This window comes from Podarcis raffonei, chromosome 8, assembly GCF_027172205.1.
Source record: "Podarcis raffonei isolate rPodRaf1 chromosome 8, rPodRaf1.pri, whole genome shotgun sequence".
NCBI classification, from domain to species: Eukaryota; Metazoa; Chordata; class Lepidosauria; order Squamata; family Lacertidae; genus Podarcis; species Podarcis raffonei.
The window spans coordinates 47971049-47995475 of record NC_070609.1 but is presented as its reverse complement, the minus strand read 5'-3'; the positions used below and the strand labels follow the sequence as shown (position 1 = coordinate 47995475).

The 24427-nt window shown below is 45.5% G+C and overlaps 3 protein-coding genes across 3 annotated transcripts in view; 2 read left to right on the top strand and 1 right to left on the bottom strand.

The window, feature by feature from the left end:
- The window catches only part of NQO1 (NAD(P)H quinone dehydrogenase 1), a 178685-nt gene that overhangs the window by 106371 nt on the left and 47887 nt on the right, over window positions 1–24427 (top strand). The window lies entirely within an intron of this gene.
- PSMD7 (proteasome 26S subunit, non-ATPase 7) lies at window positions 9136–14831 on the top strand. The gene is made up of 7 exons (XM_053399833.1): window positions 9136–9371; window positions 10527–10618; window positions 12177–12269; window positions 12939–13036; window positions 13220–13300; window positions 13715–13806; window positions 14351–14831. The coding sequence occupies exons 1-7, from the start codon at window positions 9298–9300 to the stop codon at window positions 14787–14789; spliced, it is 969 nt and encodes a 322-aa protein (XP_053255808.1). The 5' UTR covers window positions 9136–9297; the 3' UTR covers window positions 14790–14831.
- The window catches only part of WWP2 (WW domain containing E3 ubiquitin protein ligase 2), a 37894-nt gene continuing 34759 nt past the window's right edge, over window positions 21293–24427 (bottom strand). Inside the window, exons 21-24 of the mRNA XM_053399830.1 lie at window positions 23843–23947; window positions 23396–23492; window positions 22975–23047; window positions 21293–22869 (exon numbers count right to left, since the gene is read on the bottom strand). Of these exons, the coding sequence (XP_053255805.1) occupies window positions 22770–22869; window positions 22975–23047; window positions 23396–23492; window positions 23843–23947 (375 nt within the window). The 3' untranslated portion in view covers window positions 21293–22769. The remainder of the gene's footprint in view (window positions 22870–22974; window positions 23048–23395; window positions 23493–23842; window positions 23948–24427) is intronic.

Sequence of the window (24427 nt, the reverse complement as noted above, 5' to 3'; positions counted from 1 at the left end):
AGCCCAGGTACATTTTTAAAGGCTTATTTTATTTTCTGATTAGCTTAAGCCTTGACTATTTAACTATGGCTCAATTATGTTAATCAATGAACAGTTGCACTGGTATTGTTCTTTCATGTACAAAGCAAGCCCCAACTGGGCTGTCTATTTTTTGCAACAAATTAACTTTCTCTCTCTCTCTCTCTCTCTCTCTCGTTCTCTCTCTCTCTCCTGCCAAGGAACGGAGGATAGACACAAAAGTTATTATCTGCCTATGAGAGTATGTCAAATGCAGAACAATGGGACTTTGCTTCCCAACATGCACACCACAAATCAGGAGAATGGTTTCTTGGTATAAACATGAGGATTTTATATTATCCTAAATCAGAATTATCTGAGTTTTCCTAAGAAGGAAGGGTATATGATAGTTTCTCCTACCCAATTTCAAAAGTGTCATGCAAATAAAATAAAAATTAGGAGTAGAGGAATAAATAATGCTGGCAACTAATAGAAAGCGGAAAGTAAATTTGTATCACTCAGAGAATCTGCTGTTCTAGAAGCATCATCAGCATCTGTGTCTGAGCAATTCATCATCGCAGGGAGATGGAGGGCTAGAGGAGCAGAGCCAAGCTACAAGCCAGAAAGACCAACACACACATTTTAAGAAGGTTATGGAACAAAAGAACTCATTTTATCACTTGGCTTTACCACTTGAGAAAATGGCTCCTGGTGCGCTGAAGTCCATGATAAATGTGCCCCCTCCAGATCTTTATTGCCCTTGTAAATCACAGGACTGACAGCAGTTAATAAGAAAGCTTTTGAGTGGTTTTGAAGTTTTGCTATGCTTTGTACAAATAAAGCCTCATAGTAAAGAATTTGCTAGTCCTCAAGATATGGAAAAATTATTGCAAGTGAAACCTTTTTTTATTGTGTTTCCTTTTTCATACTGAAAAGGGAGCATGTGTTAGGAGGATGAGATGATGAAGCCAATCCAGACATGTTGTGTTTCGATTTCTTTTACTGCTGGTTTTAATTATCTTTAATTGTTTTTAACTGTTTTTATTGATAATTTTAATATTTCTTATAACCCGCTTAAGAGGTTTTACTACAATCCCACAGTATATGAATTGGGTTAAATAAAATAAGCAAATAGCCATTTAACTTGTCTTTCTGATCAGAGCATCATGCCTCTGTCTTACAGGCATTGGCTCTGGTATTTCTAAGCTTTGGGGCAGGGAATGCAGAGGGGAAGGAGGAGAGGGATGTTGGAAACCCAATTTCCAGCAATGCAGTGGAAAGGACCAGGATTCTAATTACTGGGTAATTATGTTTGGTATCTTTTTTAAACAAAGCAAGTGATGGCTGGGTTTCTATTAAAAGTGATGATTCCAAATACTGGTCAGAGAGAGTGACACTGACTGCCAGCTCACCTCCTGCATGGAACAACAAAATTATTCTAATCTATAGAAAGGAGATACCACAGAAGGCAGCTGCCATGATAGGATAATCCATATCCTGAATTTATACTAGACACCTATCTTTTCCTACGGTGACAGCCTCATCCTGGGCAACACAAATGGACCTCCATTCTAAAGTGATTTGCCCCAGTTCAGTGAATGCAATCTCCATGTGGAAATGGAATTTCTGCATGTAAATCTACTGTACCAGATGTGCTGAGTAGGGGATGACAGACCACATCTAGCCATGTGATAATACGACATGCATAACTACACACAGCATTACCCCAAATGTATCTCCATGCGTCAGCTCGTGTGCATTAAGCATGGTAATCTGAAATTATAAGAAGAAAAGCAATTGTAGGTATAACAGTAACTTAATATGGCTAGAACTCTCTCCCAATCTTTCCCCGCCTCCAATAGCCCATATTACATAACAAGTAGTGGTAATGTATGCAAGAACACCATGTGGTGATGTGTGGAATCTGTGGCCCTCTCCAGATGTTGCTGAACTACAACTCCCATCAGCCTCAGCAAGCATGGCCAATGGCCAGAGATTATGAGTTAAAGTTCAGCAACATTGGGGGGGGGCGCAAAAGTTCCCCCACCTGGTATGGAGATCAGTTTGGGATACACATTTAAACTGGGAGACACCAGGGAAGATGCAGGCTCAAACTTCCGCAGCAGTTTTGCTGGGACCATGAGCACACACAGGACTAAACTCAAGCATGTATGGGACAAAGGCTGTGCTGTCAGGTTTGCATCTTGCTAACAAAAGGCAGCACCCAGGAACATCTTGTGAGCATGGCTGGCACACAGTGCTTTGGATTTGCTTTTCTTCTTCTACGCTTTGGAATCTGGTGAGATTTTGCACATGCAGAAAACTGCATGAAAGGAAAAACTTCTGAAAGGAAGCCCCAAACACAGGGCAATCCCTGGACTTAGGAAAATCAGTTTCCCTTTTGATAGCTTCTAAGAACCAAGGAGTTCTGTTTTGGTCCACTGATTTCAGAGCTCATTCATGCACAAACCTGGGCCTAATCATTCAGTTCCCTTAAATGTTTGTTTAGGCAGCAGAAGTGAATAGAAAGCTACTGATGATTAAAACACTTGACTTTACAAAATCTACACCACACCCCGCCCCATGCTGGTTTACAGCTAGGTGTTCTCCAATGGTGGAAACCCTTGAAAAGCTCACATCATAATTTGAGAATCACTTGCCAAATCATATAGGTATTGATGTTTGCTGCTCTATAGTTAAATCACATCAAATGTCAATTTAATCATCTCATTAGCTGGCTTTTATTGAGCTTCAAAGCTCACTACATACTTCTGCAATTCTTTGATTAGGCAACATATAGACTGTATTTGCAGTTTGCATCTGCCAAGTGATTAGCTCAGTGGTCCTGTTAATCTGTTCATCTCAAAGGCATGGAGGTTCAAATTCCTCGGAGGAGCATGCTCTGTTTACATCTTTGGGGCATAATGTCACCATGCAACCTTATGAGCAATATCAGCAAGCAAACGCAACTGCCTGTTTGCTAAGCTAGAAAGTGATTTCAACAACACGGTGCAGGAGGTAATGAAAACACTGACTACCTCTCCCTTGGTCATACTTGGTTAGCACTCAGTAACCTGCCTAGCTTTTAAATACTTTCTTACTAAGGCTATCCACTGATTAACTATTTTTAGTCAAATTAACTGTTGTCCTGTTTAACAGACTAGTGTTTAATTATCCAGTTAAAGCAAACAGCCCGGCTGCCTCTATAAAGGTAACAAGTTAAGGGTATGTATTGAAGATAACAGTTCCTCCCACGTAATTAACAAAGACAGATGGAAATATTCTGTTCAAAAAAATCATCCCAAATATAAGAAATGATAATTAATAGCATCAGCAGTGAACACCCTCCAGCTGCAGCCAGCATCGATTCCTCTGATTTAAAATCCACATTCTAAATCTGCGATTAATGAATTAATCGATTAACATGCCGATTAGTTTGATGAATGTTCCCAGCCACACTTCTTGCCAAAAACGCTGATGTAAGAGCCAAGAAGAGAAGCCGGGTGTGTGATTGTCACATACATAGAGTCTGGATGGCAAAGGTCAGAACAGCTTACTGGTATTGCTGGCCCGCTGCTCCGAATTGTATATCTTTTCTGTCCCTTGGTTATTGCCTGACATGATTTAACAACTGTAATTCCTTATTTAACGATGTCAAAGGTTTTTAGGAAATTGACTGTATTTCACCAACGATATATTTCTTCTTGATTACCGAGTGGTTAAAATGATTTTAAACCAAGACAGCAAAATAAAGCAGTAATAAAATCAATAGAAGGTGCTTAAAACATTCCTTCTATTAGGTAATGGCATTTAAAATATCCGTAGCTTGTAATGGCACTTAGGATATGCCCAAAAATCAATGAGCTAAATTACTTATTGAACTAGTTAATTTGAGCATTGAGTTTTATATGTATATTGATAAAAGAAGCTTCCAAAGGCAGCATTATCAGTTCTGTTATATGGTCAGATGTCTCCCCCTGCTGGAAAGAAGAAAAGACTCCACCCAGAAGGAAAATAGAATACTGTACTGTGTTTAAGGAAATTGTGTGATGTAAGGTCTAGAAGTGCCACAAGAGGTCCCTGCACTTACTATACAACAATAACTTCAAACTGATTCAGCACAGGCCATACAGGGCTATTTAGGGGGCTCTTCCAGCTTATGAACAGAGGAAGCTGCGTTCTTCTAGGTCAGACCATTCACCCGTCTAGCCCAGTATTGACTTCTCTGACTGGCAGCAGCTCTCCAGGGTCTTGGGCAGAGAGAGGCTTTTCCCATCACCAGGTACCTGGAGATGCTGCCAGGGATCGAAGTCGGACCTTTTTGCATTTTAATGCTGCCTTAACATCATCTGATTTTAGTCTCTGCTCGCTTGACAGCGATCATTCAGTTTTAGCGTGTGGGGGTCTTTTAGTTTTTATTGGATTGTGCCAGTGTTAATGCTTACTTATTTAGTTGCTAGGCTTGTATATCACAATGTATTGCTTGGATTATTATGTGCTTTTTTTAAACTCTTTGTATCAGGGTTATACATCACCTAGAGGCTCATGGCAATTCGGTGACTGATAAATGTAACAAATGATATAGAATAAGATGAAGTAAATAAACAACAGAAATGCTTTGCATCATAACGTCTTCTTCCATGGGAGCCCTTTTGGAATCAATATTGCAAAAACACACAGTAAACAAAATTAAAGCCATTCAAACTTTTAAAGAGAAAGGTTCAGGAGCCGTCACTGGCTTGTGGATCTTTCCTGGGGGGGAAATCAGGGTTTGTATCCTGTCCTGCAAAAAGTGTCCAAGGGCAGCTTACACAGCATCATAAAAGCAATGTTAGAATAGTAAAATCCATTTGGCAAATAAAACTTACAAAAATAAAACAGCAATGGCAAACCAGTCTAAAATCCATAATTCATACTGAAATTATGGAGGGGGGGCGAGTAAAATAGGTTTTAGCCTGGTGCTGAAATGAGAGCAAAGCAGGCTCCAGGTAGGCCCCTCTTGAGAAGTGTTCCGTAGGCACAACTGTGACAAGGTCCTATTCAGACATCATGCTCCCTCCTGCGGCCTTTTCCTTCACTTCCATCCAAGCAGGCAAACTAAGCAAATTAAGAATGTCATGGGAAGTTGCCGTATCCCAGGCCAATCCAGTGGACTATCTAGCCCAATATTTTCTTCTATGACTTATAGTGGCTCTCCAGGGACTTGGCAGAGGCCTTTCCCATCTGCTGCTATGGGTTTTTTTAAACCAGAAAAGCCAGGTATTTGTCAGGCTCCAGCTACACCCAGACTATGAACCAGAGTCTCCTTAGAGGTGGAGGAACAGGGGAAGCAGGATTGCAACACACACACACACACACACACACACACACCAGAACACCAGCACTGCCAGCAGCCCTGAGGAATCCTTCATTACTTTGAACCCTGATGTTCCAGCTGTAGCATAGAAGGTCAATTACTGGTTGCCTGAGCTCCCATCTGGGTCACAGGAATCCCCTTTGTCGGCCATACAGCAACAGGAGTGGTGGAGCTGACAAGCTAGCCACACTCCAGAATCACCCATATGTCTCTGAAACACCAAAGAAAATGTATTTTACACAATGGCAGTGAGGATCAGAAAAAAATACATGGTTGAACTTCACTCTGTAAAAAATACTGAAAGCTAAAAAAAGAAAGAAAATAAATTAAGTGCTCTGGGAATTTTCTTCAACCTCCCTCTGTCCAACAGCGCTTGAGCAAGGACCCTGTAGTGATAACCTCAGGTCCCATCAGGTAGCAAGTTTTTTCTGTCTCTTATGAGGAATAATCTCTGACCAGAAATCCAAATCATAAAAGGTCAACTCCTTCCCTTAAGAGACTAAAATTGATCCATATAAGACCTCATATTGCGAATTCCTGTTGCAGTGCCTCGTCGGGGTTGAACTACTGGCCAAAGGACTTTCTTCATTGTAGATAAATCTGTATGAAATCTTGCAATGCTGCTTTAAGAAACTTTTTTAAAAGCATCTGAGGTGCCGGGATTTCTGCAAGCAGTCTCCCATTTCCTCTTCTTTTGAGAACAGCCACTCATGTGCCCATCACTTCAAGACCATGATAGTTGTTCTTCTTTCAACTACAGCTGCACATTATGTAGGGACATAGGAAGATGCCTTATAACAGAGGCCCATCTTCTAACTCAGTACAGTGATACTGAGTGGTAACTGAGTGGTACTGAGTGGTAACCTCTTTCCAAGGTTTCAGACAGGGGACATTCCTTCTCCCACCTGGAGATGCCAGGGACTGAGGATCTTCTACATGCAAACCAGATGCTCTATCCACTGAGGTACCACCCTTTTCCATTAATAAGCCAAAGCAGCTGCCAACATCTGCAGTACACTTTTCATTAAAAATCACATCTCAGCTCAAGGCTCTTGCTCCTACTTGCATCCTGTGATCTACACTGGTGTCCTCCAGGTCCAAATGCTCAGAGTACTGAGTTTTACCTGCAATTTCTAAAAAGCCTCTGATCTCCTTACTTAAGAAACCACTTCTCTTCCCATGCCACAATGCAGCAGGCGAGATCAGAAGAGGCACCTGAGATCTTTCTCATTATCAAAGAGAAGGTAGAGGCAATAGAGTGCTTTCTGGAGAGACTACTTGGGACTGGCATGTGTTTTCTCCTTCATCAGAAGGAGGTTGAATTCAGAACACATTGAAAGAAGTTAGTCACTTCTCTGTGGGCTTTTGCAGTGGGAGATGTCACTCAAGAGTCTTCAAGGAGGATAAAGCATAAAAGTTAGTCTTTCTTATGAGGTGCCATTCAAGGCGGGGGTGAGGGGAGCTTCAAAAGAACAGCAACAGAGACCTGTAATATATTTGTGAATGAACCAAATGAATGTATCTGGGTATCTTCTCTTATCTGAAGCCATCCCTATAAATCAAGATCATGCCTTACAAGGGATTAATTAACACACATTCTGAATCACTGAGCCAGAAAACAAGCTGGTATTTTCTGCAAAAATTATGATCAATTAAGTGGTTCTATAACATCTACTTTCCTCAGCAACAGTGAGAAATTCCAAACAAAGACAAGAGACAGCAGCCAGTGTGGGCCAATAGAGAGCTAGTCTTGGACCTGGGGAATAAGTCTCACCTCTGGGTGACCTTGGGCAAGTTGCCACCTCAGTCTCAGTATTGGTTAATCTGTATGCTATTTGCACAGCACCTTGTAAAGCAAAGTTCTTCAGGAGTGGTTTAAATAAGTATAAGAACCTGAATGAATTGCAGCTGCCAACTCATGGTTGCCAGAGGACACAGTGGATTATTTTATGTGCTTCTAAACTACTCTGCTGTTTGGAGTGATTTGCCTCAAACCAAAGTGTTGTGCTCTACTGCCATGGTCTTGAGGTGGCCCATATTAATAATAGCTCTGGAAGAAGTGGGCTGAGACAAAGCCCACCACTCAATTCCCTCTTAACAGTAGGAGCATAAGAAACGACCCCATACAGTCTTGGTCTATCCAGCTCAGAATTAACTATGCTGACTGGCAGCATCAGCTCTCCAAAGTTTCAGAGTTTCTCTCCCTGTAGTACCTGCAGATGCTGCTGTGGATTGAGCCTTAGGTAGGACTCTGTCTGCATGCAAGGCAGAGACTCTGCCACTGAGCCACAGCCATTCCCTTAATACTTTGGAGCTGGAGTGGATGACTATTGTAGATATAAAAAAGTTGTTGCTGGTTGCTGTTTAAGCTCTTGTTTTAAATTGTTTTGTGCTGCCTAGTTTTCTGTCTCTGGAAATAAACACGTGGCTCCCCCAACAGATGACTCCAGAGTGAATGCAGCACTGGACAGATAGAAATCTTTAATGTTGCAAATGTTTCCTTCAATTGTGGAAAATGTGTGTTTGTATGCATGCGTAATTTCAAATAACCGAGGAAGCCCTCCATTTGGAGCATGTGATTGCCGGAAGAAATATCAACAACCTCAGATATGCAAATGACACAACCTTGATGGCAGAAAGTGAGGAGGATTAAAGAATCTTTTAATGAGCGTGAAAGAGGAGAGCGCAAAATATGGTCTGAAGCTCAACATCAAAAAACTGAAGATCATGGCCACTGGTCCCATCACCTCCTGGCAAATAGAAGGGGAAGAAATGGAGGCAGTGAGAGATTTTACTTTCTTGGGCTCCATGATCACTGCAGATGGTGACAACAGCCACGAAATTAAAAGATGCCTGCTTCTTGGAAGAAAAGCAATGACAAACCTAGACAGCATCTTAAAAAGCAGAGACATCACCTTGCCAACAAAGGTCCGTATAGTTAAAGCTATGGTTTTCCCAGTAGTGATGTATGGAAGTGAGAGCTGGGCCATAAAGGCTGATTGCAGAATTGATGCTTTTGAATTATGGTGCTGGAGGAGACTCTTGAGAGTCCCATGGATTGCAGGAAGATCAAACCTATCCATTCTTAAGCAAATCAGCCCTGAGTGCTCACTGGAAGGACAGATCGTGAAGCTGAGGCTCCAGTACTTTGGCCACATCATGAGAAGAGAAGACTCCCTGGAAAGGACCCTGATGTTGGGAAAGATGGAGGGCACAAGGAGAAGGGGGCGACAGAGGACGAGATGGTTAGATAGTGTCTTCGAAGCTACCAGCATGAGTTTGACCGAACTGCGGGAGGCAGTGGAAGACAGGAGTGCCTGGCGTGCTCTGGTCCACGGGGTCACGAAGAGTCGGACATGACTAAATAACAACAACAAAATGTGTCTTGCACGTGTTAGCAGCGATACAGTGTCTTCCCTGAAACAAAATCTCGGGTTTTTTCCCTCCTCAAATTTCCCAAAAATTCCTAAAACACGTAGAAAAAGCATCTCTGGTGGATGCTAAAGCCACCTCCAGACTTAGGTTTTGAACGAAAAGCACAAAAAGGACGCTTAAATCATTCATCAACGGCTTCCCTCAAGAATGTTCTGGAGGCGACTCACCCTCGCATAATGGCATCCCTCCTTTTGCCCTTCTAAATATGGCGACGCGACCGCCCCACGTCGCCAAGATGGAAACTTCTCACAGGAAGCCGAACTGCCGGCGAGGTACCCTTTGAGACCATCCCAAGATGGCGTCGCTTTCCCCCGCCCACAGGCTGAAAGGAAGTCGCGTGACGTCACTGCGGCTGCCCTTCCCAAGATGGCGCGGCTGCCCAGCTCCTCCCTCAGCATCGCTTGCTTCACACCCGGTGCCCTGAGTCACTGAGAGGCGCTTTGCTTACCGGGAGAAGGAGGCCAGGAACTAGGCCAGGACGTGGAGGCCGCGAAGCCGCCGCCGCTGCTATGCCGGAGCTGGCCGTGGAGCGAGTGGTGGTCCACCCGTTGGTGCTGCTGAGCGTGGTCGATCACTTTAACCGGTGAGGGAGGCGGCGGCCGGGCGGCCGGGCTGAGTCATGGCCGGCAGGTCAGGGCTTAGGGAGGCAGGGTGGCCGTAGGGCTGGGGTGACGCTTTGCACATGCTCAGGGACAGCGAGCTGCGAGGAAGCTACTGTAAAGAAGCGCCGGAGCGGAGGCCGCGGAAGGACAGCTTAGTCACGGGCCCGGGCTGAGGCCGCCTTCCCGCCTGTGCCCCTACCCCGGGTTTCGGTTGGGGAGACCCTCAGGGTTTGGCGAGGCCTCGGAGCAATAAAGGAAGCGGCTGCCTTTCTCGCGGAGTGAGGCCGTAAAGCCCAGGGGAGAGGCCCGACTTATCTTCCTGGCTCCCCATCCTCCTCGGAGCAGCTTTCGGGGTTGAACCCGGAACCTCTTTCCTTCTGCAGGCCAAGCGGCTGCTCTCTCTCTCTGCACCCCAACAAACGGGCCTTTGGGCCAAAGACTTCATGGAGGGGGGCTGCATGCTACTTTTCGCCGACTTGCTTTTTATGTTTATCAGGGTGTGTTTACCGCGTGTGGAGCGAGGATGAGATTCATCTTTTGCCACTCCTTTTCCAGACTCTTGAGTGGAAAAGCGGAATATAAGTGAACTGATATGACTTAAAATATACTTGCTTCCTAAGTAGCAGCCACAGCTGCATGGATGAAATACATGTAACCAGCGTGTGGCTGTGCCAACTTGTCTGAGTAGGTATGTGTCAGAGCATTTGCTTTACAAGCAGCAGGTTCCATTTCAACAACATCTCTCCCCCAGAAACCACACCTGCTAAATGGATTTCAGAAGCAGGTGGTGGGAAAGGCCATGCTCTGACATAGACCTTGGAGAGTCACTGCCAGGCCAGGCAGTGCTGACACTTTGGGGCTAGGTGGATTGGTGGGCTAAGTCAGCTTTTTGTATCTTCACTTCCTCCATTAACCATCAGAAGAAGACAAGCCATCAACATTCAGCTGCCTCCTCCCTGGTCACTATCAAGACTCCTTCTGTTGGGAGTCTTGGCAAGTTGCTACATACTCTTTTCCTCCCACCTTAGTTATGCTGGTTTTCATTGCCCTGAGTTGATAAAAATTCAGTTCAGGAATAGTTTATGCTGCACATCAATGTATCTCATCTTTCTTTTGATTTTGCCTTTCTATTTTAGGATAGGAAAAGTTGGAAATCAGAAGCGAGTTGTGGGGGTTCTCTTGGGTTCATGGCAGAAGAAGATTTTGGATGTCTCCAACAGCTTTGCAGGTAAAGTGACATCTGAGATCTCTATGGTTGTCCAGCAAGCCAGATGTGGTGTGTAATGTACACTCTTACCCTAACCTTTTCCACCCCATTAATGGATTTGGGGAAATTTGGGGTTTGTCCCTTAAATGGTTGGTGGGGAACCTGTGGCCCTCCATATGTTGTTGGACTCCAAGTTCCATCAGCAGCATTTGGAGGGTCAGAGGTTCCCCACCTTTTGTCTTAAAGTGAGAGACCCAGAAAAGCTTAGTCATAAATCTGAATTGAAACTTGGTTGATAGTCTTGAGTTTTCAACAGTCCTCTGATTAAATAATAACCCAAAGGGGTCCAGTTAGGAACCTGCTGTATTGTGTTTGGCTAAAAGCTTAAATGCGGTCCCTCGAGTTCTCAGGCTGTCGTAAGACAGCCTTAGCTCTCCATAGTCTGCTCCAGGGAATCATCATTCTTTCATCTACCTTTAGTTTAAATCTGAGTTCTAGCCCAGTTCTAGAAACTTGTGATCTTGTCTAGTCATTAATTTTGTGGGCTGCAACTACATGTACCACATACTACGGTCAATACTGTAGTAGGAAGAGATCCTAAATCAGTGGTAGAGTACCTGCTTTGCTTGCAGAAGATACCAGATTCAATCCCCAGTGGTATTTCTAGGTGGGGCTGAAAGACTCCCATTTTGAGACCCTAGGTAAAGAGATTGACTTCATCACTGTATTTAAAAAGATGCTTTTATTGTTTACCACATGTTGTTTGTCTCCCTGGGCTCCTTTGGGAGGAAGGGCAGAATATGAATATAATAAATAAGGAATTGTATCTTCTGTTCCTTGGGGAACTTTTGGAGGTCAGTCGTTGAATGCATGCTTTGCTCACAGAATGTGCAGTTCCTGGCATTTCCATTTAAAAAGGACCAAGTGGCAGCTGATAAAAAACTCCCCTGCCTATGGCGCTGGGTAGCCACTCAGGAGACCAGTACTGGGATTGGATAGTCCAGTAGTCTTACTCAGTGCATGATAACTTGCTATTTTCAAAAGCCCTGTGATCCTCTCATGAAGGGTAGAATAGAAATTTAAACCATCCTCACCTCTGTAATGTGAAGACTGGATCCCATTCTAAGTGACTTGCCAGCTTCCCAGAGGCATCTGTGAGAACAAAGTGCTGGACTACCTGGACCCTATTTGGGCTGCTCTTAATTCCCACCACATGGGATGCAACTTGGCAAAATTGTCACTTTCCTTTTTAAAATTTATTTATGATTTTCAGTTTTATTCATTTCAGTAATTTTACAATCATTTTAACATTTCAAAACTCAACTTCCTCCCCCCACTTTGTGGTTCCTTAAATTTATTTTTTATATTTTCTGCATATTCCAAATTAACTTAATTTACTAATTTATTAATCTACTTTAAATATAATACTCTTGTAAAACTGCAGGTTATTACAATAATCCTGCCAGTGTTCTTACTGTTTACAGGTTATTTGTAAATATTCAATAAACCATTTCCATGGGTTTTTTTAAAGGCTGGAAATTCATGCCATGGTTTGGAATCACTTTTTTTTTACCCATAGTCCCCTTTGATGAAGATGATAAAGACGACTCTGTATGGTTTTTGGACCATGACTATCTGGAGAACATGTATGGGATGTTCAAGAAAGTAAATGGTAAGCAATGCTTGGTTAGGCAGAAGTGCAAGTCACAGCTAAATCTATCACTAGGATAAGCCAAAAAGTGATGTTATTTAAATAACTTTGCTATGACTGCTCACAGATGCTTAGTTGTTAAAAAGTTTTTCATTTTAGAGATGAACACCTCTGTTAGTGAGAAAATGAAGGAACTGGGTCACCCTTCAACATCAGATTCTGCAAAACCTCTCATGTTTTAACCTAATGCCCCAGCAAAGAAACCATATTTTAGACTACATGCTACTTGAAGGAGGGGTCTTTTATAGCTTGTGTGTGCAGTAAATAGGCTTTTTGTTGTTCATCCATTTGGCAAAGTCCTCAGGGTTGGGCATATCTTGTCTATTTTGCCAACGTTCAAAGTGTAGTATTCTGTACCTGTAAAATTTATTTTGAGGCTGATGTCCAAGTTCAGTAAACTTTGGATGTAAGCAATGTCCAGTACGAATGATAGGCTCCGTTTGTGAGAAATTCTAAAGTCTCATCCCGTTTACTATACAATGTCATTGCATGTAGAACCATGCTTTATTCCTGCAAAGTCCCACTTCCAGTGAAACAGTAGAGGAAGGAAATGGCTCTTGGAGGTTGAGCCCTCTTCCAGGTGCTTCGTGTACTCTGACTCTTGCTTTGCTTTCTGTGTCTTTTTCCTAGCCAGGGAAAGAATTGTGGGATGGTACCACACAGGTCCCAAGCTGCACAAGAATGACATTGCTATCAATGAGCTAATGAAAAGATACTGCTCAAACTCGGTAAGAGCCACTCACAACCTACAAATCCTGACAAGGCTTGCTATTTGATGTTACTGCAACTTGTAAGAACAAGTTGGAAATGGCAAGATGATCCTTTATGCAATGGCAGGCTGCAGGTTACTGGAAGGAGACTGGTAGGTTTTGTTTTCCACCAATAGGCACTAAAGGGTTTCTTTCAAACAGGTATTGGTAATTATCGATGTAAAGCCGAAGGACCTGGGGCTGCCCACTGAAGCCTACATCTCTGTGGAAGAAGTTCACGATGTGAGTACCCTGGGTTTATGCACATCAAGTTGCTTTTCCCTCATACATTTCAGTGTCAACCAAAGGACCAGACTAAAACAGGCTGAGCCAATAACAGGAATGCTGCCTGTACCTTGCTCATGTCACTCCTTTTGCAGCCAGTACCCTACAGAGTACCTGAAAAAAACTCTGCTTAGGATGAAAGAACTTGCCAGTGTTTATTATTAATTCAATTCACACTTCCTTATGGAGGTAATTTAGGGTTAGTGTGTCTCTTCCATTGGCCAGTTATGGATCTGTTCTTATTCTTCAGCAACTCTTGGCTTCTTATGCAACAATTTTAAGTTTTTCCAGGGTTCACACACACACACACACTGCCCAGAAGTTGAATAAAGGTGATTACTTTCATGCCTGGTCTCTGCTTGCACCCCAAAGGATGGGACACCCACCTCTAAGACCTTTGAACATGTGACCAGTGAAATTGGAGCAGAAGAAGCGGAGGAAGTTGGGGTGGAGCACCTGCTACGGTAAAAAAATACCTTTCTCGCCTGTCACTTCAGACTTCTGAGCTTGTGTTCTGCTTACATAGTTACTCCTCAAGATAATACAGGGAGGCAGGCATTCCCATCTTGCAGATATAAAATAATGGATGCAGAATGCCTTTGACCCCTGCAAGGCCACACACCCCGCCAGCTTAATAGAGGCATCATCTTTAATTTATCCTGACAGCCACCCTTCATTGGGATCTAGTGGTAGCCTATCCCTTAGCCATGCAAATGTGCCACCATATTTCCCATGCTGGATTAGGCCAAAGGGTGCCCATCTAGCATCTGGTCTTATTCTAAGGGGAAGCCTACAAGCAGAACCTGCATCTCCCCACAATGCAACTGGTATTCGTTACATCCCCATGTCTTTGTATGGGTTGGTTGGTCCAGAGGAGATTCAGATTTCTAATCCAACTGTAGAAATGCCCAGCATTGATTTCCGTAATGTGGCAGAGGAAAATAATTCTATTCGTCCTTTCCTGCCAACTGGGTTCTCTTGTTCTGACCCCTTTCTTGGCTGTTCCAGGGATATTAAAGATACCACTGTAGGCACCCTTTCTCAGCGCATCACAAACCAGGTCCATGGCTTGAAGGGACTGAACTCCAAGCTTCTAGACATCAGGAGCTACCTGGAGAAAGTGGCCATGGGCAAACTTCCCATCAACCACCAGATCATCTACCAGCTCCAGGATGTCTTCAACCTGCTGCCTGACGTCAACTTGCAAGAGTTTGTCAAGGCCTTCTATCTGAAGACCAATGACCAGATGGTGGTGGTCTACTTGGCTTCACTCATCCGCTCTGTGGTTGCCCTCCACAACCTCATAAACAACAAGATCGCCAACAGAGATGCAGAGAAGAAGGAGGGGCAGGAGAAAGAGGAGAGCAAAAAGGAGAGGAAGGATGAGAAAGACAAAGATAAGGAGAAGAGTGATGGCAAGAAAGAGGAGAAAAAAGAGAAGAAGTAGAGTAGGATTTTGTATTTGTATATTAAAACCTTGTAAACTGAACTCTGGTGCTGGCTGTAGGTTTTTTTGTTAGTAGAGACTTGGGGGGGTACCCAGAAGTGCTTTGGTTTGTAGGTGGGTAGCTAGATAGAAGATGAGATGACCTGAGCAATATCTCTTTAATTGAACCATCTATGGCAGGGATGATCATAAGCCATGAGGCCAAATGCACCTCCAGGACTTTGCATGGCCCTTGAGGTGCTTTCTGGAGATTTTAAAGCAATTGTTGGATGGCCATCTGTAATGCATGCTTTAGTTGAGATTCCTGTACTGCAGGGGGTTGGACTAGATGACCATTAGGCTCCCTTCCAACTCTGATTCTATGAGATTCTCACCAGCTCTGCTTGAAGTCTCCTTGAGTGTTTTTGGCTGGCTGGAACGTGTCCCAGAATTCTTAATATTTCTAATTGCCTGGCTGGATGAGAGAGAGGAATGTGTGTAGAAATAAAAGCTGTTACATATAGGGGAACTGTATATTAATTCTCCACCTACTTTTGCCTCTGCCCATGCCTACCACTGCCATGTGGCCCTTTGACTGAAAAAGGTTCCCTGTCCTTGATCTGTATACAGCCTGAAGCAAGAAATGGCACTAGGGCAGACAGCCTGGTTAGTCTTTGCTTTAGCAAAAGCTGTCAGCCCCGGCATGGCATAATGCCTCTTCAGCCAGTCACAAAGACAGAGTCTTGGTCTTGTTTGCTCACAGTGTTCAAAAGCAGGCCCCACAGACGCACACCCTAAACTGGACTATCCAGTCTGGCCAGTGAGACCATAAGCTTAATCCCATAACCAAGAAAGTCTGTTATGGAGGCATGTATGGCTATGCACCCCCAGATGCACACATCAGAGGTAGACCACAGGCCAGCTCTTGCCTGGATTTGTTCTGAAGTACAGCAAAGACAACAACCACTGGAGGTACTGGTACTGCTTTGCCAGAGCTCATGCAATAATGAGCTTCAGCCGCCAGGTGGCAGCAAACACTCAAGCAGCTGGCTTTAGAAATCCTCGTCAATACAACCCCCAAAGTAGGGGAAAGTTTAAATGACATACAAGCCATCAACAGTAAAACCATCAAACAATAAGAGAGTAAAAATTGCACATTATCCACAAAAGAGGCAAGATCTTGACCGTTGCACAATAGGAGAGGGTTAGAGAGATTGCTTGCTCGTGAGGTGACCATTAATTGCTTACCACTGTCACGTATGCCCACCTTGTCCAAGAACAAGCTGGCAAACTTTTGGGGCTAAAGGAGGTTACTAGGAACCTGCCTCACCCATAGCCTCTTTCAAGACAGGTGGCATGAAGGGGAGATATTTAGCCTTGACCAGGTCGTTTGCTTTCTGCTTCACAGACATAGTGGTTTAAGGAAGACATCTTTACTTAGGAAGAGAGTAGAGAGATGAAACAAAGGAACATGGGCAGAATCTGGGTGCTGCATCAGACCAAAGGCCCATCTGACACCGCATTCAGTTCTCGCGGTGGGAAGCCTGCAAGCAGGATCTGAGCACAACAGTAACTTTCCCTACTTGTAATTTCCAGCAACTGGTATTGAGAGGCATACCACTTCTGTTTTTGTCATTTTCCTGTTTTATTTCTTTTTTGTTATGTTTGTTGTTTTGTAGACACACATGCATGTGCACACACATAAATATGCATAAATATATGTAAATACCTAGCTGTTGTGATCAGTACACCTTGCTGGAGTGAATTCTGTGAATTATTTCTGCATTCTGTGAAGTACTTCCTTTTGCATGTTTTAGGTCAGCTACCAGTCAGTTCCAGAGCCTGAGGTCTTGTTTTATGAGACATGGGGAAAAGATTTGCACTTTTCTCCAGCACAGCATCCTTGATTTTTGTTTCTTCCTCTCTCATTGCTTTTGCACACATCTGTCTGAGGCCCTTTTTTGCAGAACTTTTACTCTGTTTCTGCTTTTGCTTTTTCAAGTGGCTGCCTGGTTGCTGTAGGGAGACCTGAAACTGGGATTCAAACCTGTGTGGAAACAACCAACCTCTGCATTTCCCTGTGAAGTCTTTTTATCTGCTTTTCTATAGCAAGTCAGATACCCAGGGTAGGCCCTTTGCTTAGGACAAAACCTCTCTGGAAGATGTTTGTTCCTGAGACAAGAATTGCTAATTTACAGGCTCTTTGGCCCACCAGTGAAATTGGAGATTACAACAACTGCTGCCCTCCAATTCCCAGAGCAGCAACAGCAGAGCTCTGATACAGCAGCCAAGCCTGTGACAACGGTGACTTCAAACTCAGCCCCCACTGCAGCCCCTCTAATTACAAAGGAAACTGCCTGTTAAGGATTGGCAGCAGTTCTCCCAAGTGGCTTTGGCAAGATGCTGATGGAATCCAGAAGGGCTTTTCTGCAAACTAGGAAGGAGGTCAGACAGTCAAGCAGCCCAAAGCTGCTTGTGTGAAAAAGGACGTTCCCCTCACCCCCTTGGGAGTCCTGGCTAGTCAGATGAGAAATTCAACACGAACACAGTAGCTGATGGTGGAAGGAATGCGAATCAAGGTGACAATGGTTGAATAGAACTATCTAGAAGCCAGTAGGCTGCTGCTTATTGCAAGACTAGATCATGTCCAAAAGATCTGGTTTCATGAGTTGATTCAGTACTGTAATTGCCTTTGGTAGAGTGAAGAACATTGTAGAGAAATAGCTGAAGTTCTGTGTTTTGCTAGGGAAAGAGAGATGAGGTACCTACCTCCAGACCTGTGTTCAACATGCACGGATTAGGAGAGGCTCCTAATTGCAAGGGAAGTCACCAGATTTGTTTCACAGCTGTCTGTGCTGGATGCTCTCCAACATCTTTGCGCGCTTGGATAAGGAATTAACATGTGCACTAAGGTAAAGGTAAAGGGACCCCTGACCATTAGGTCCAGTCGTGGCCAACTCTGGGATTGTGGCGCTCATCTCGCTTTATTGGCCGAGGGAGCCGGCATACAGCTTCCGGGTCATGTGGCCAGCAAGACTAAGCCGCTTCTGGAGAACCAGAGCAACACACGGAAACGCCGTTTACCGTCCCCCCAGAGCGGTACCTATTTATCTACTTGCACTTTGACGTGCTTTTGAACTGCAAGGTTGGCAGGAGCAGGGACCAAACAATGGGAGCTCACCCCATCACGGGGATTCGAATCGCCGACCTTCTGATCGGCAAGTCCTAGGCTCTGTGGTTTAACCCACAGTGCCACCCACGTCCCTGTAACATGTGCACTAACTACTGGTAAATAGATTGGTGCTAAAAAAGCAAAAGTTTGGAAGTTTGCTGGGTGTCATTTTTCATCTGAATGACTTTATATATATTTTTTTTTAATAACATTTTTATTAAGGATTTTTTTATAACCACAAAAACATAACATAACAATACAATAAACACAACAAATACATAAACAAACAAAAACACAAAAAACAAGTACAATTTCATTTCTTAATTTCTTTTACCTTACTTCCCCGACTTCCTCATGCCTCCCTTTTCTGTATTCCAGATTCTAATCAATTAATCAGCAAATCTTCCCTTATTTTATTTTAGTTTAATCCTCCTTATTCTCCTTGTCTTAACCGTTACTAATAGTAACCGTTTACTTTCTAATCCAACATCATTCTAACTTTCATTAATATTGTAATATTTCTTTAAATAGTCCTTAAATTTTTTCCATTCTTCTTCCGCTGCTTCTCTTCCCTGGTTTCGGATTCTGCTCGTCATCTCTGCCAGGCCCATGTAGTCAATCACCTTCATCTGCCATTCTTCCAGAGTGGGTAGATCTTGTGTCTTCCAGTACTTTGCAATGAGTATTCTTGCTGCTGTTGTAGCATACATAAAAAAGGTTATATCCTTCTTTAACACCCCTTGGCCGACAATACCCAAGAGAAAGGCCTCTGGTTTCTTAGGGAAGGTATATTTAAATACCTTTTTCAGTTCATTATAGATCATTTCCCAGAATGCCTTAATCTTCGGGCACGTCCACCAGAGGTGAAAAAATGAACCTTCCTTTTCCTTACATTTCCAACATTTATTATCAGGCAAATGGTAAATCTTTGCAAGCTTGACTGGAGTTATGTACCACCTATAGATCATTTTCATAATGTTTTCTCTTAAGGCATTACATGCCGTAAATTTCATCCCGGTGGCATCTGAATGACTTTATAGGATTACCATGGCACAGGGTGGACAGCCATTTGCCTCAGCTCAGAGTGACCTGCTGGTTCTGCTTAGAATGCCCCAAACAATACACAGTCTAAGAGGGGGGAAATGGGATGCTGTCCTCTACCAGACCAGGCTCTGTCCATTTAACCAAATAGGGTCTGTTCCTGGCAACAGGTCTTTCCCATTGCCTACTGAGCCTTTAAAATAGGCATGGGAACTTCTGCACACAAATGTGCTTCACCTTTTGAGCTATGGCCCCTCCCTAGTAGAAGATGAAGTTGCCTTTCATGAGAGTTCTGCTGGCCTGTATGATCTATTTCACCTGGCTGTGGCTCCACAGGGGCACAGGCTTTTCAACCCTATAAGCTACAAGCAGGGTGGAGGTCGGTTGGACCACTGATCTACTGACCTGTGCTCCCCCTGCTTTCAAAAGTGTTAGTCCAACAGAGGCAAGGAACATGTGACCTTTCAGCTATTTTGGGTACTTCACTCCCATCCACCATAGCCAGGGATGATGGAAGTTGTAGTCCAGCAACAGCTAGAGACCCACAGGTTCTCTCCACCCCCCGGCCACTTTAAGTTATCTTGGAAGTGAGAGCCATTGCAAGCTGCCTTAATAGCACTGCTTCTAAAATAGCCACTGCCCTCTTGTCTTTGGCCCAGCCTTCCTCTCCATCACTTTGCTGCTATTTGGCTCCATTGCTTTTGTTTTCTCCTGGGAGATGGAACAGAAAGCAAACTAGCTTGAGAGCCTGGAAGATGGCAAAGCTTGCCCCAACACCTTCCAAGCCGTCACACCCTAACGCTGGCAGGGGCCACTCACCTCCAGTTTGGAATGTGTGAGGGTTTCACTGGCCAAACAAGGGCATGGGGCTCGCCCTCCTGGTTTCCCAGAGTGACTCCCCCAGCAGTGGGAATCTCTGGCTGCTTTGCTTCCCCAGAGAACAGGGTGATCTTCTTTCCCTGCAGCAGAGCTCACAAAGCCAGCCTGTGCCTCTTGGCCAAGCTAAACATGTTTTGCTGCTCCCTCCTTCTGCCCACAACACAAGGCTGCTCTCTGCCTTCAGGGACAAAGCCATGCTTTTAAAGCCGGCAGAGAGGAGGGGAAATCTTTCCGCTACAGGCCCCAACCCCTCCCCTCTGACAGTCCTTCAGGTAGAAGCCTTTGCAAATTCCCTCCCCCCAGGCCCTGGAAACTTGTTCTGAAACACAGGGGGCTTGTCTTTGGCACCAAATGGCACCATTCTGGCTCTGGTTGTGCGCTAAAGAGGAGGAAGTGGTCACACCTCCCCCACCCCCACCCCCCACCTTCGCTTCCAAATGCCAAGAGCAGCAGCCTGTGTGCCAGGCCTGCAATGGCTCCCTTGGCGCCAGGCTAGCTTGGGGGCCTCTTTGGTTTCCCTGGTTGGAGCAGGCGACAAGTCAGCTGGGGAAGGCAGTGGCGGCGGCCTGGGACTGCTGCAAAATGTGGCTTTCCCGTCTGAGCATTCGAAGAACAAAAGCAGAGCCCTGCAGCTCGACCAGACCCAAGGGGGCCCCATCTAGCCCAGCCTACTGTTCTGACAGTGGCCTGCCAGGTGCCCATCCTGGAAAGCCCAATGGCACTCCTGCATATAAGGACACCACTCTCCCCAGCCTCTTCTGGGCACACACTTTCAAAACCCGAACAGGAAAAATGTTGAAGTCCAAGCAGCCTACATGAGCCTTCCTGCAACTGAGCCCCTTGGGGTCCCTTCTCCACTCTTTTGAGTGCATGCAAACCTTTGCAGGCCCTTGAGCAGTGGTGGCAGGAGCTGCTATGCCTCCCCTCTTGGGCTGCGAAAATGTGTGCCACTTCTGCACTGCTGAAGTGGACTAGATGGGGAGATTCGTCTAACTGCTGAGTTGTATGACAGATACAAGTATTTGCAGCACAGCAGTGGGCTGGATGATGTGCTTAAAAGCAAGGAGAATTTAACCCCTTTTGGTTGCCCTGGGTTTCCAGGCCTGCCTAGGGCTGTTCTTCTTTGCCTGTCCACAGGATGTTCCCCTTGCTCCCTTTCAAGCCAGATCATTAGGAACTGGGGGTCAAAAACCTCTACCTGCAAGCAGGGAAACAGGCAGGAGTCAGGCCAAATTTTCAACTGGGTCATCCTACCGTGGGGGGATTGGGGGAAGCACACAGACCAGAGGGTGATGAGAGCTGCGGTGCCCCCACCTGTGGCTCTAACACAGCAACAACCTTCGCCATGTACACGTTTGGGAACCGCCCCACCCAGCACCCAGGAGAAGCCACATCAGGCTCCCAAAGCACAGAGGGACACATGAAGCCCACAAGCAGCTGCGGATTGTTTATTGCACAAGAAATTGGCGTCACTGAGGCAGGATGATGCAGTACAAAACTATCCAGGATCCCCATCAAAAGCTATTGCAATTCTTTGTATCCACAGACATTTATATACACATTTTTATACACATTTTATATACACACTTACTTACAAACAAACAAACATGCGCACACACACACAGTCCAGCTCTCATATGCAGAGTTGCTGTGGAGGCTTGAGGCATCCCCACTGTCCGCCATGTAGCCATAGGACACACACACAGATGTATACCACTCCCACTCTTGCATCTGGTCCCTGTTCTCAGGGTGTGCCAGCCACACATACTCCAATCAGAGGATTTTTTAAAAAAAAAACCACCCAGAAATAAAGACAGGGGATTCTTCTGGTTCGCCCCCTGCCCCTTCTTCCTGCCTTTTAGTGCAAAAAAGTTAAGAGTTCTGCACTTGGGATAACCTGTTTTGTAGACATTCAAGGTAAAGGCTTCCCCCTACAATCTTGCAGCTCACTGGGCACCAATGTTTCCAGAAAAAGAAGATGCCCCACTTCCAACAAGACTTGGAACAGCTCAGATCAGGAGACTCAGGTTCTCCATGCTTGGCTGAAGCCTGGTTTGGCCTCCCCTGCAATCTGGCCAAAGGCCATCCTCTCTCTTCCTGAGGGCTCTTTGTCTATAGCCTTTGGGGTTGAGTGGGGTACCCATTTGCTGCTTTGAACAGCCCAGATCCTGCTCCATGACACAGCTGGGGACTGCCTGGGGCCCTGCCCTGTCTTCTGCTTCATGGGTTTGGGGAGAGGAGCCTGGGATGTGGGCCAAATCCTGCCCACTGCTCTCAGCAGAAAACCAGCATGGTTGCAGGGCACAGAAGCCTCACCTACCAGCACAGGGAGTAGGAAAAGGCCTCAGGAAAGAGGAGGTGGGTTTAGGAAAGTTGTAGGAAATCCTGCCTCTAGATCCCACCCATCTCTACTGATCCCCAGCGGCTATCTGGAGCAGGGGCTCGCAACACACTCCAGTGTCCTTGGCAAGGGGGGAATTCTCAAAAGTGCTCTTTTTTCCTGTGCAGAATGCCTTGACATAATGTTCAGGATGTCCTGGTGGGTTGGTACCAGTGGGGGGTGGGTCTGGATTGCTTTAAAAGGCAGCTACGACAAAAGCCCATGAGGCCCATAGGTGGGGCAGAATGGCTGCATAGCTCAGAAACTGGTACAAGGAATCCACAGGGAAGGAGGTGGATACCACTTGCAGCCACTGCTCTGCTGAAAAGCAACTGAATATTTTTTTGGGGGGGGGGAAGGGGGCAGAGAAGGGGAGCACCTTCTGCAGCCTCTAGTTCTCCAACCACAAGATCTAGGCCTGGGCAATCCCTCTTCCACAAAGCCACCTCCTTCCACCTTCCTTCCTTTCTGGAAATTTGGCTCCATTTCCAGGTATTCAGGATGGCTTCCCAGGAGGATCTCTTTGGAGTCACTCTTGCCCAAAGCCCTCTGTCTCCTCAATGGCGTAAAGGAGCTTCTCCTTCAGCTGCTCGTAGCTCTTGTAGGGAGGCAGGTCCAGGCGGTTGAAGCTGCAAAAGGAAGACAGCGGAGCCAATCAGCAGGGGGAAAGGAAAGGAAGTGCCCTGCCACCCATCCAAAGCAAGGGCAGGAAGGGCCAAAGCAGAGGAACTCACCATGTGTGGCTACGGGGAAGCCAGGTCTCCTTGCCAACCTTATCAATGCAGAACTTCTGGGGCCCATTGCTGCCTGTCAGAAAAGAAGCACAACATCAGAAACCCACAAAAAGTACCCCTGGGGTGTGACAAGAACACACAGTTGCACTTCAAATGCAAACTGGCTTGCAAACTATCTTGGCAACTCCACCCCACCTCTAAGACTAGAGCTGAGAAGTAGATTGAGCTGAGTTCCTTCACCACAAGCAAAGGCAACCAAACGGGCTCAAAACAACTTCCACGTGCCCCAAAACCCTGCTCCAAGCCTGACAGGCAGAACCACACAACCCTCCCCCCCACCATGAAGTTCTCCCACAGTCACTCAGCAACTGGGACGGCGACATCCCCTGCAGCCTCCCTAGGCAGCCAAATGCACAAATACCAATAAGCTCAGCAAATCCTCCGACTGGCAACCGGCAAGTCCCCGTCACAAACTGCAGAAGCCGAATTCTCTTCTCGTTGTCCATCTCCTTGACCACCTGCAGCCAACATGGTTGGGGGATGTCAGACCAGGCTCCCACCTTCCCCAAAATATTTCAGGCTCTCAGTGACATGGATTTGCCCAAAGCAACACTGACTGTGTTAATAGCAATGACAGCTAAGGGTGGGGAGAGACATCTGGTTGGAAGTCAGATCCTCAGAACTAAAAGGTCCTGCAAACAGGTCCTGTGTCACGGTGACTTACTGATGAGGCAAATGCACTCTGCGTATGATCAGAGGCAGGTGTCAGTACTGTGCCACATCCAAGGGTCTGTGCGGGGCAAAGCTTCCTTTCCCCCTGTCCATACGGGGGACCCCTTGGCCAGGAGCTCTTCCTTGGGAGGCTCACCTGCCAGAACCACTGGATCTGCTTGCTGTTCTTGGTGTAGTGCCGATAGATGGTGTTCTTCTGCCAGTCACTCATGTCAATCTCTTGCATGCCACACAGCATCAGCTAGAAGGGAGGAGAAGGCGAGAGGGGGCCCAGCCCAGGTCACCGGGAGAGTCCAGAGGCAAGACCCACCAAGGCAAGGCTTCTATCGTTCTGAGAGTGTGGCTGCAGAACTTGGGCATCTTGCAAACTGGAAGCTAAACCTGACCTGCCTACTTGACTAAAATATGTGTGTGTTTTTTACAATATTTACTTCCTGGTTAGTCAGAGGGCGAGGGGCAGTGGGGAGATTCAATTAGAACTTTTTTTAAAAATTCAAATTGAGTAAATACCAAGGTCCCTCTGAAATGTTCCTTTCTCTCAATAATTGTTCCACTGACAATTAACAGTCAGAGGTCTTGCAGTGGCAGCCTTATCGAGGGGCTGCAGGAACGTAAGATGGTAGATAACCATGTAGTTGGCTCATTGGAAGCCAGACAGTAGATCACTCAACTGCTGTGACCTCTGCACAGCCTGACAATGTACGAAGGCAGAGCCCAGGGC

What these genes read in the sequence shown, in the direction of transcription:
- PSMD7 (XM_053399833.1), top strand. Translation starts at nt 9,298, where the DNA reads ATGCCGGAGCTGGCCGTGGAGCGAGTGGTGGTCCACCCGTTGGTGCTG. An exon ending in GATGTTCAAGAAAGTAAATG is followed by an intron (nt 12,270 to 12,938) that starts GTAAGCAATGCT and finishes TCTTTTTCCTAG; the next exon opens with CCAGGGAAAGAATTGTGGGA. An exon ending in CTGTGGAAGAAGTTCACGAT is followed by an intron (nt 13,301 to 13,714) that starts GTGAGTACCCTG and finishes TGCACCCCAAAG; the next exon opens with GATGGGACACCCACCTCTAA.